General features: G+C 29.0%; 1 protein-coding gene across 3 annotated transcripts in view; it reads left to right on the forward strand.

Annotated features, from left to right (window-relative positions):
- The window catches only part of LOC107444514 (mediator of RNA polymerase II transcription subunit 13), an 85,653-nt gene that overhangs the window by 3,716 nt on the left and 69,108 nt on the right, over positions 1 to 12,829 (forward strand). For all 3 annotated transcript variants that reach the window (XM_016058669.4, XM_016058677.4, XM_071181906.1), the window contains exons 2-5: positions 5,280 to 5,541; positions 7,663 to 7,747; positions 9,088 to 9,168; positions 10,099 to 10,244. In XM_016058669.4, coding sequence (XP_015914155.1) covers positions 5,280 to 5,541; positions 7,663 to 7,747; positions 9,088 to 9,168; positions 10,099 to 10,244 — 574 coding nt within the window. The remainder of the gene's footprint in view (positions 1 to 5,279; positions 5,542 to 7,662; positions 7,748 to 9,087; positions 9,169 to 10,098; positions 10,245 to 12,829) is intronic.

The raw sequence follows: 12,829 nt of genomic DNA on the forward strand, positions 1-12,829 counted from the left end.
ACTGGCGTCAACCTCACATATAGCGATTATTTCACAATATTTTTTTTGTCTTTTATTGTAGTTTATATATCATGTTATGATCGAATTGTAAGCAAACCTTTTTAATTATTGTGCATAAAGATATTCCAATTCATTACTTTAAATGTTACTAAAATAGGAAATATACTGTATTCATGGCGATGAGATTAATTAATTGCCATATACTGATTAAAATTATCTTAACTTATTTCATAAATGTATTTTAATAAATAAATTTTTAGTCGTTAGAGCAATGCTAAAATTTTCTATTCTAATCAGTATCTCCTCCAGGTTTATGTCCTTAATTTTTATTCAATATAAATGAATAATCATAATAATAAGATAAAAATACACAATTATTCAAAGAACAATTAACGTGTTCAAAACTAAAGGAAAACAGCATATGTAGCTCTCTTGTGGAACATGCCTCATTCACAGCAAAACCAGGTAATCTTTGACATATTTTTAAGCTTTTCCACTTGTCAAGAAAATACTCTCCATTCTTATGATGTTATACTAAGATATTATAAAAGTATTAAAAATGAAAGTTTGAATATTACTTCAGATTTTTACCTTTGTAGAAGTGCAAAATAAAATAAACTTTTCAATTTTACTTTTATTATTGAATAAAAGTTCTCAGTTAATATTGAATTTTAGTAAATATAATATAGTAAAACTTAAATTGATCATTTCTCAAGGAACCATTATAGAGCGAAATCCCCCCAAAAGACCACCTCTATTACCGACCACTTTTGGTGGCCACTGAATTATTTCCATAGACTTTCTGGTGAAGAAAACCTTTAGGTGAGACCATTAAAACCTCTCCCAGTGACCGGGCAAACATCTGCACCAAATGCGGTAAAGGTCAAATAAGGAAACATGAAAAATATTAATGAAACAAATAAGAGGATTAAAATGTATTCAAAATATTTGTGTGAGTCTCTTATTTAGAGAGCTCTTTTTGAGGATACAACCTCATGTTGCTGTCAGAGTGCACTATAGATGATGCTATCAATGATTTACTTTTAGAGTTGAAAGTTAAATTAGAAGCAAAAAGCTATTTTAGAAAAAACATGCATCTCAAGCAAACAAACCTCTTTCCATCTTTTAAAACTAACTAATTTTTATGAAATAACTTGAAAACATTATTGTTTAGGTACTTATTTAAAATAGGCATGTCAGTGTGTGTCAATAGAGTGTCAATATAAAATATCAAATAATGACTTAAAAATGTAAGGAAAATAATGAAGTTATGAACTTGAAAATGAATAATTCATTATTTACAATTGGTATAAAAAGGTTTAATTGAAAAAAAAAAAACCCCCATATACTTAAAGCTGTTGAGAATATTTGCAACCAGAAGCGCTTGAGGAGCTCCCCTATGTCATTTGTATTAGTGAAACACATTATGTCTTGAATGTTTGTGTTAATATGTTTATGTTTGTGTTACATCCGAATAGATTTTGTGAAAGTAACAATTCGTTTCGTATATTTGAAAATGGTTAGGTTTGTAACAAAACTATAAATATTTACGATGCAAAAGAAAAATGAATAAACACAATTAATTTGAAATTTGGAAATTTTGGTTTGAACCAGGGTTGGCAAGGTTTAGGACAGAATGGATTAATCCACGGTTTAAACCATCCTGTCCAAAACTGTCCAAAAACCCTTTTACTCAAATTATGTTACAATTTTATCTGAACAATATTTAAGAGGTAAAATAAATCTAGAACTAATTACATATTGATAATTAAATATACTAGAGAATATTTGTTTTTAAAAGTAATAATGTTTTATTAATATTGTTTGACTCTTCAATTTAAACAAAGGAAGATTAATCAGTAATCAAGTTCAATTGGTCCTCTCATTCAATAGTACATAACTGAAGTTTGGCCTTGCCATACAGGTTAAAATATTAGGAACTAAGTGCTTGGTTCGTCATAAACAGGTTTATTTATCTATAGTACTATTCAAGAATACTTTTATTTCATTCATGTTCAATTCTTTTAGCATAGTGGTAATACATCACCAGTGTCAGTAACTGAAACTGATGTTATGCCCTTCAAAACTGTTAATACATTTTTCAGTTATTTTGTATTTTCAATTTAAACTAATATATTTATATTTAAAAACAATTTTTTTTTAATTAGATGTCTTTTTTATCATCCTGTAATGCAGAAATTATAACACTTTTTTTAAAAAATATTGTGAAAAATAAAAGGTTAATTTTTGAACAAATTTAGTATTTTTTTTTTTTAAGAAAAATTATTATGTTTTAATATTGCCATATTTATCCTTATGCAAAAATATTATTTATCAGTATTAAAAGCATATTTATATTTAAAGGATTAGGTATCACTTTTGTTGTTCAATGAATTGTGGAACTTCAAAAATTATAAACCTTTTTTTATTATATTATTTTCTTTTAATGAGTTATAGTAAATTGTATAAAAAATATCAAATATTTATTGATACATGTAATTATTATGTGTACAATGGTTACACCTATAGAATTTTTACCTTTTACCAAAGTTTAAGGTTTTGGACACTTTAAGACAGTTTAGGACAGTTTTACCCAGTTTAGGACAGTTTTACCCAGTTTAAGACAGTAAAACCCACGTGTCCTGTCCAAAACCAGTTTAGGATGTCCAAAACCCCAACCCTGGTTTGAACATTCTCATTTCTACTCAACTTACACAATAAATTTTTGATAAATGTAATACATTTTTGTTCATTTTTCTATAAGGGAAATTCTATTCACTTTGTACTTCTCCAGCTTTTGCAATCATTTCTTAAAGTGACACCCCCGTGGCAGAATCAATGGCGACATTGTCGCAGAGTGACACAGAGCTCTTGCAGAAAGATTTTTCTTTTGAAAAATAAAAAAAAACTTACTTTTCTTTTCTACAGAAATTTTCACATAATATTTGAATCATGCATTTAGATAATTACTTTTTGGCGCTCTTAATTTACGCCGATAGTATCATAAATCGATGTATTGTTTCGATTGTATTTTCGGCAGTTATTGATTTTAAATATCCTCATGCATTTTAAGCAGTAATTCTATTGAATTGTTGGCATTTATTGCTATTGATTTCTCCTAGTTTTTAAATCCAATATTTTTTATAAGATAATTACCTATTCATTACAACAGCCTAATCTCCAAACGAAACACGCATTTGATAAATCCGTTTCGCGCAATTTTGTCGTCAATTTTTTTTTGGTAATTACTACTACGAATTTCATTATTTTTTGATTGTGATGATTATGTACAAAATGCAAAGTAGGAAATACTTAATGCTTCCCTGCCCCCAACAAAATGTGAGAATATCACCCATAATATTAGAATAAAAAAATTATTACAAGTTCAATAATAAAAAAAATAATTTTTTTTTTCTTATGTAAACACAGCATTTTTGATATTTTAAATTAGTAACATTTATCTTCGTTATTATTAAAAGTATTTTGCGGACGATAATAGTGCTGGAGAGTTTTGTTGCAGATAGCTTGAAAAAATTCTGCTGCAGGGGTGACACTGATTTCAGCATTTCCATAAACTGATGCCATTTTATCAAAACTGTTTAAGTCAAACTTTAATTAATCCTTATTTTCTTCTTCATCACGAACATCCAGGAGATGCCACTTTTCATCTTGAAACGAAATAACTTTAACATTTTTTAAATATCAGTAGAATTTCTGAACAATAGATGTGGAAATCTGCTGGTATTTTTGCCGTTAAACTTCTTATTTGGGCTAGAGGGATGAGAAGTTGAAAAGTTTTAAAAGAGAAATAATTGTAGCCTGTGCCTCACTTTTCCCAGGAGATTCTTAAAAACAATGCATTATTATCAGACTGGTTTTTTGCAATGAGTGGTGTTCGCATCTATAGCATGAACATTTTAATGGAAATATTGATAATTTTGACAAGTAATCAGTCGGATCTTTCCTTGTGTTACACTTTCTCTAGTTTAAATTAAATTAGGGGGCTTTGATATGTATATATTTTTAGTAAAGTAACATACTTCCTTATCAATTTATTATGTAATTTCTTAAATGCTCAAAATGCTTAGGAAACTGATCTATGGTATCATTACATTTTGTATAAAAGGTAAAAATTTCCTAATATCCTTGTTGGCTTGTGTCTTCTTATCATGATTTAATTTCCTATGTGATTGAGTGCTATGACACACAATCATTTTGTTAAATGAAATATTATAGATTTTAGCTAAGTCATCTTGCTGCCTTTCATTATGCACAAGTTTCTGAATCAACCAAACACATTTTCTGAGATCCATGCCACTTCATAGATTACGATTGCACGTAATTCGTGTTGATCATTAAAATGTTATTTAATTTGAATTCAGAAATTTTTTTATTTCTGAGGACTATATATAATTATGTGTAATACTTAAAGATATTCTATATAATGTTTGCAAGATATTAATTGTTTATTGAACGTTTTAAATCTAGAGATCCATATTAAAATTAGTAGCAATGCTATATAAAGGTCTCTGTTTTGCTTAGTTTCTATTTCAGAATTGTTTCTTGCTTAAAATACAGGTTTTTATGGAGTCAAGTTTAAATTAAATGTATGTTTTCATTTTTTTTAACACATATGCATTTAGCTGAACAAATACAAGATCAAAACATGTTGAATTTTATTAGTTAACTAAATTGTCATTTTATAATCATATTTAAACATTAAATCTACAATTTTTTATTAAAATGAGCTACACAACAATAAGTTTGTTCATCAAAATAAAATACATGTATCTTCAGTAAAAAATTATTTGTAGTATTTATTTTAAATTTGACCAAATAGAGTGCCTATCAATTAACCACTCTTTATAAATGTCTTAAGAATCTTTATAAAGTTAAGTTGTTAAAAGTCAATTTCAAAGATTAAAGCACATGGACAGTTTAAAAAATAGATTAAAATATTATCATTTATTAATCGTCTCTATCCTGCTATCTGCTTTTTGAAATTTATTACTAGTGGTTGATTATGTTTTTAAATTTGTTGATCTGGGAAACACAACTTTATGCATGTTTATTTTTATCATTTAAAAAACGTTCTATTGTTTTTTTATCTCAAAAGATGTTAAATTTGCGAGGAAGGTGAGTTTTTATACACAGTTTCTGTTGACCGAGATTTCTGATATCGAGGTTTAATTAGCTCAGATAATCAAGGTTCTACTGTATTGTTTGTTTGCAAAAGTGTATTCTGCATGTAATAAGATCATTGTATTCATGTTCTATAGGCTGATCTTAATGGTATCAGATGGAGACGATTGTCCTGTAATGCTCTCTCTGTAGACCCATTAGAAGATCCAATTTTAACATCTTACAGTCAGTGCCTAACTGCTGGAATTCTGTCTGTGTGGAGAAGAATACAGGTACAAAAATCTGGAGGAATTTCCCTTTCTCATGATACAAGCACCTTGTCATATCAGAAGGAACTCTGGATATTCTGGTACGGTTCAGAACCAGACTTTTCCAAAGTTGTTGAGCCCTCTCTCAGTGGTAGGTTTTATTTATGTACTTTCTATGTTAATACAGTAGCAGAACTTCTCCAACATGGCAGTGGGTACTTTGTTACAGTATCTGCAGATTATATTTTTATTTTTTAAGTTTTGTTTTTATTTTTTAGAAAAAGATGGAGAAAATTGCGAAGACTCTATTAAAAAAAAAATGTTAATTTTGTTTCGGTCCTGTGGATTATCCTGTCGACCTGTCAATACTCACGGAAGTGCGCAAATCCTTTGGCGCCATCTTAATTTAAAGCAATTTATGAAAAAACAACATTCTAAACACATTAAATTTATCAAATAATAATAATAAAATAATAAAAAACTGTAAGGGCAAAAATACATAATAAGAAAGTGCAATAAAAAAAAGTGTGAGCCTCTTTTTTTTTCATGGTGACACATTGAATTATTCTTGAATCTAACCATCTATATTATTATAAATCATTTTGGCCGCAAAAACTTGATATATTTTAATGTGCAAACAAGCAAGTCATTATCCTTGTGCAGTCGCTGCCACATAAATTGGTTTAAATACAAATCCAAGTGTTTTCAACATGTTCCGTGGTGTTCTCTTCTGTTAAATAATAGTAATCTCTTCGGTGCTAGGCAAATCCGAAATTCAAATAATTTTGCAGTGTAGTAAAAAAAAAGTCTATTTCAACGCGCTTTTTGGCAAAAATAGTCGACAGGATAATCCCAAAGTAATTGATTACTGTCTTAACTCTATAAGGATTTATTCTAGTCTTTTTTTTTTTTTTTTTTAAATAATTGAATAAAATTCTTAAATTTAAACAGCATAAATTATGTGTAAGGACCTCATATTTGCAAAGTTTGCTACATGTTTCTAAGATTTAGTTGAATTTTTACAACAATAATCATTGAGGTTGTAGATCAATTTGAATTCATAAAAATAGTGTTGCAGAATCACTCCATAAATTTTGCTATCACAGTTTTCGGCATTCTCCTGTAAAATAATATGTGAATGCATATGTTATTTTGCAGAAAATGTCTTAAAGCAATTAGGGGTGGTTGTATTTCCGGGGTATCCCGGAATTCTGGGTTTTTCACATTATCTTTCCGTGTGAAAAAATTAAGAGTAGGACATGTGATTTTTCTGGGAATATCGCAGAATTCTGCCTTTCTCAAAGCCATTGGTTCTCGGACTTCAGCTAATCGAAACCTTTTAATCTGACGACATTTTCACGGCATTCCTCAATCTAAAATCCAAATTTTGAAACTTTCCCTAATTCGCGCTATTGAGATACTTACATGCACGTTATTCTTCTGCCAATCCGCCAATTGATTCTTTTGATTTGTCTGATTTCTGTCATTTTGAATATTTAAAACTGCCCTGGAATAGACTAATATTGTAATTCGTATTCATATGGTTTGAATATCAAACATCGATTTTCATATTTACCTAATTTAAAATTTACTCGTTGCGATTCGTATTCACATGGTTTAAAAATCGTACATTGCAATTCGTAAAATCGTACATCGTGATTCGTATTCAGGTGGTTTAGAAATCGTACATCGCGATTCGTATTCATGCAATTTTAAAATCCAATTTCCCATTCATATTCACTCGATTTTAAAAATCCAACGTCGTAATTCCTGTAAGAACTAAGATTAGTTACTATAAAGGTGTGATGTTTCATCATAGGTGGGTAATTTAATTATAAATCTTATTGAAAAGAAATTATGTCAAATATGAAACATGTATGGTATATAAATTGATATTGATTTTTTGCTCATGAAATTTTCAGGGTTTTTCATTTTGTGTCACAAGCACCCCTGAATTAGTTATTTTTATTTCTAAAAATTTTATTCTAAAAAAAATCCTTTGACTTTCATTTATATAATAACTTAAAAAATCTATGCAATCTATGTTCAATAATTGAATAAATTAAAAGCTGAAAGAATTTAGAAGTTTGCCAAAGAAAAATATGAAGCACATTATTTGCACCAGATTTCAGAGTGATGCCAGATTTCGTAATTATTAAATTTATTTGAAATCTGTCGCAGTTTAGTTTCTGAAAAATTAAATACTATCATGGATTTCAGTTGAATTCTTTGTTCGATATTTATTTTTCTAAAGTGTCTTTTAATTTTTCAGAGGCTGAACGCGGCTCATGGGAAATTGGTTTGTCATATGAGTGTCGCACTCTCCTGTTCAAAGCATTGCACAATTTAATTGAAAGGTAATGAACAGTTTTTAACAATCATGCTTTTTTTTTTTTAATCTGTTTCGCACTCTTCATATATTTGTATACATCTTCATTTAATTTAATACTTTAAATATTAACTATTAAGTGGTTCACATGCATTGTGATTTTTTGACCTTAGGTTTTGACTATTGTCCTAACTGTTTTAAAACAATCTCTTTCAAAAAATAGTTTTTGACGTGTCTCTGACTCTGTCTGAGAATGATCCTATTTAGTATCTCATTACTGCAGGAGATTATAACTCGTAATATCTAATTTTTATATTTATGTCCATCCCTATGGCAGAATCGCGGCGACATTGTCGCAGAATGTTAGAGTTCTCACAGAAAGATTTTCTTTTGGGAGAAGAAAGAATTTGGAGTTTTATTTCTGGAGAAATTTGCGCATAAAATTTTAATTGCACATTTAAACAATCACTTATTGAGGCATTCAATTTACGCCGATAGTATCGTAAATCCATAGAGTTGTTCGATTGTATTTTCAGTAGTTATTGATTTTCACGTGGTTTTAACTATCCCGATATATTTCAGACTATCTGGGAAATTCGAATCGTGCATTCGAGTATTTACTTTTTAACGCTTCTATAATTTTTTCAGCAATTATTGCTTTTGTCTTCCATATAGCTTTTAAAATCCGATATTATTTGTTACAACAATCAAATCTTGAAACGAAACAAGAACTTAAGTAACCCCTTTCGAAGAGTCCTATTTTGAGTGACTTCGTCGTCAATTTGTTTTTCGGTAATTACAGTAGATCTTCATGATTTTTAATTATTTTTTTTAATGTGATGATTTTCAAAATGCGATATTGGAAAGAATTAGTGCAGTTTTCTTCCCAACAAAGTGCGATAATATCGCCCAGAATATTAGAATAAAAAAAATATTACATATTGAATAAAAATAATTATATGTTTTTTTCTTTTTGTAAACACAGCGTTTTTTGTTAATTTAAATCGGTAACCTTTGTTATTATTGAAACTATTTTGCGGAAGGATATGGGTGCTAGAGAGTTTTGTCGCAGAAGGCCTGAAAAAATTCTGCCTAAGGGATATCTATTTAATGCTATGAGTCTGAAAATCTATCATAAAGGGAATCATATATCTGAAAAGTAGCTTTTTAGGCAAAAATTATAATATTTTATTGTTGCAATTGCAACCTTGCATTTGTCAGATTGACCTAAAATATTGTTTTTTTTTGTTGACTGAAACAAGATAAGGGATGAAGCTAAATTTTTTAAAAGTTGAAAAATACACGGCACCATAATCACAAGTATTTTCTTCTTATCTGTAGTATTTTTAATAGTTACTTTTATTTCAGGAGCCTTCTATCACGAGGTTATACCCGCCTTGGAAAATTCTTCGTAGAACCTCAAACTATTCCAACCACCGAAAACAATAAGTAATGTCATTTTTCTTTATTCTCACTACAGCATGATTGTATTCCGGGTGCACCCCGAAATTCAGGGTTTTTTGTATAATTCTTTCTGGTCTAAGAATCAGAAGCAGAGCCTGTGATTTTTCCTCAAATATCGCCTAATTCCGCGTATTTCAAGACCATTAGTTTGCGGGCTTTCGCGAATCGAAAACTTATCTGACGAACTTTTAAAACTTTTGCTAAATCTCCTTAATGACTATTATATACTCTTGAGTCTGCTTCCAATTTGATTATTTTTGTTTCACGGATTTTTGCCATTTTGAATCTTCAGAATTGTGCCAGAATCTGCTAATATCGCAATTCTTATTCGCACGATTTTAATGTCAGACATCAATTTCATATTTACTCAAGTTAAAGAGTTACGCTTTGTGATTCATATTCACGTTATTTAAAAGTCGTACCTTGTGATTCCTATTCGTGTGCATTAGAAATCCAATATTGTGGTATTATTCATGCAGTTGTAATATCAAAAATCTATTTTTGTATTTATAGGTGACTTAAAATCTACGCATTGCAATTAGTATTTGTGTGATCTAAATCTTATGCATTGTGATATGTATTAACGCAATTTAAAATTCATTATTGCCATTCACATTCACACAATTTTAAAATCCAATATTTTAATTCATATTCATGCGATTTTAAAATCCAATACCGCAGATTCTTGCAAGAAGTAAGTTTTTTCTTGAATTTGTTATTATAAAGATTCAATATTTTTCATCTGTTGGTAATAATTGTAAATGCATGTTAAAAAAATTATTATAATTTAAAATATGTTTGGTATATTGATATCATATAAAATTTTCATGGATTTTTCACTTTGTGTTGCAATCATCGCTACTATAGTTTCTCAGTTGAAATTTCATTAAGCTTAATTTATTTTCATTCCAATAGAAAACAAATTGCCTTTGCCCTACATTTCTTCATCCATGGTGACAGTACTGTTTGTGCCAGTGTAGATGCAAGATTCACTTCTTCTATATATCTGCTAGACAAGTGTCACGTGACAGCAGCACAAGCAGGCCAAAAAAATGTGCAAGGTAATGTTTTCAAAACAGTGCATTGATTTTAGAAATTGTCAAACAGTTACAAACCATATAATAATTTGAAGGAAATTTAAAATTTATTAAAAAAAATAGCTATGGATTAAGTATGCTTAGGTCTGTTATTTTGTTACAGCTATTATTTTTGTTTTCCACAATAACCTTTATGGTTATCATGAAAAACAATACAATAGATTTTAAACTGCATCTCAAAAAATTTACTGTGTTGGCATTTCTCAAAGTGTTAATTCTTGACTAAGACATTTAGGAACAATTCATCTCATAATTAACACAAAATTTTCATAATTATTATATTAATACAGTAGAGAACCAATTAACCGGGATGATCGGGACCATCGCTATCCCGGATGTCTGAATTTCCCGGTTCCAAACGCAGTGGAATCAGAAAAACCGAATCAAAATTAAAAAAAGAAAACTGTTATCTGCTTCATAAAATAATAGTCTGCTTTTATTAACAAATAATTATATGCTTAAATTAATAAACAATCTTCTCCTTTTATTTTATTTTTTATAAAAAGACTTTTTAACGAAAGCAGATGTGATTCCACATCAAGAAAAACTTGCCAATGATACCTCATTTCTGAAAAATCAGAATTTATTCAGAAAAAAACTATATATATATATATATATATATATATATATATATATATATATATATATATATATTGTTTTGTTAATCGATGTCAAATAGATGAATATAACTGGTGATTAAAAAACGTTTTGCTCCTAATAATAATGCATTATCCGAAATAATAAAACAATTCATCATGATAAATCAAGGATAACAAAAACTGAGTAACTAAAGTGTATTTAAAATAAATCTCACTCTCACATCTCAAAACTCTTAGCTAGAAGTTTCAAATTACTTAACTTGGACATTCATTGATATACGTGTGCAATGCATTTTCCCCACCCCCTCGTAAATCAAAGAGAAAACAAAATTAGCATGCCACTCCTTTAAGTTTGATTGACGACAGCTTATCAGAAAAACAACTGTCACACAGGAGAAAATAAAACATTTGTCCCTTCCCTGCCCCCTCTCAATCTAATGATCTTCAAGGTCAGGAGAAGAATTAAAGTTTTTCTGGGCAAACCAGAAGAATCCCCCCCTTTCCCTCTACTCAACTTCAACGATAAGTCAAATTTCTGCTTCTCTTATAATCATTATACTTCAAAATAGCGGGAAAACCATGCAAAATTCTCCCCGGTTTTCTGGATGCCGGATAAATGGTTCTCTACTGTTGTATGCATTTAAATATACAAGTTACTGTCAATAAAAAAACTTAAAATTTAATTTTTATATTTCATTTAAATTGTTTATAGTTTAGAAATAGGTCGAAATTGGCTTTGGTGACACTTTTTAAATGACACATAGTTTCATTTTTGTACATCTTGTACATGCAATCGATAATGTATCCAAAAAGATCAGTAATAGTTTATTTATCTCTTTACTTGACTCAAAGTTTTATGAAGGTGCTTAGTGTTTTTAAAAAGTATTTAGGGACCTATTTTTTATTTTTTGTTATATAAAAGCCTTTAAAGGTTCTTTTTTCATGGAGTGTGTGTAAAAGGTGCTAATTTTGTCTTTTCCAAAATGACATTTTCTTTCTTTGCATGTTGATTGTCTCTATGAATAGTGCAGAAAGCTTGGTTTTCATAATCTGTGCAAAGTTTTTACAATTCATTCTACATCCGTTTCAGCATGCTTTACTGTCTGACCGTAGCGTACTAAAGTCATAATAATTTTACGCTTCACATGAATTACTCGCAGGTCCGCATGCATGTACACTGAGTGAACCAGATTCTATGGAAATAATTATTGTATTTTTTCCAGAGTTGCACAGGTGTTGCGCAACTCTGCTGGATTTCCGATTTCAGTATTCATCTCCCGCCCTCTAAAATGGAAGTAAAAATCTTATAAATTTTTCTGATCTTTAGGACCAACTAAACGTTACCAAAATTTTTCAACATTAGCAAAAGAAAATGTTTTCCCTGTTTATTTCTACCCTGATGAAGCACCAATCACTGGCAAGCTGATGACATTCTTGCACTGTTCTATTTCTAGATCAGCACCACAATCCTTAAACTTGACTTGGAGATTATTTACTAATTAAACATTTCCATGTGCATTCAGAGCAGTCTGCAATTACAGAACTTTCATCTCAAACATTTTGTCTCCCTTTTATTCATTTGATTTAATAAAATTAGAATTTCACAATTTTGCCGTCACCTAATTATATACATCATTTTGAACTTTTTATATTGTATTGTTTTTTATATTGTAGTGTTATTTCACAAAAGTTCTTAATAAAATTTTCAGTGCTCTTAAGTTATTTTTGGAAAGAAAAAAAAACAATAATTTTTTGTGGAAAAATTTATTTGGAAGCCATTTTTTAATTTACATTTTGTTAAGGTTTTCGTAGTTTAATTCTTTGTCAATTCAGTATGATCAATTTATCTTAGTAATGTTTTTGATAGGTATACATTAATAAATAATTTTTATTTAAATCTAAAAAATACATCTGATAATTTTTTTGAAGTAAAATTAAACTAGTACTTTT

Source organism: Parasteatoda tepidariorum, chromosome 4, assembly GCF_982258835.1.
Source record: "Parasteatoda tepidariorum strain Cologne lab strain chromosome 4, Ptep-v5.0, whole genome shotgun sequence".
Classification (NCBI taxonomy): Eukaryota; Metazoa; Arthropoda; class Arachnida; order Araneae; family Theridiidae; genus Parasteatoda; species Parasteatoda tepidariorum.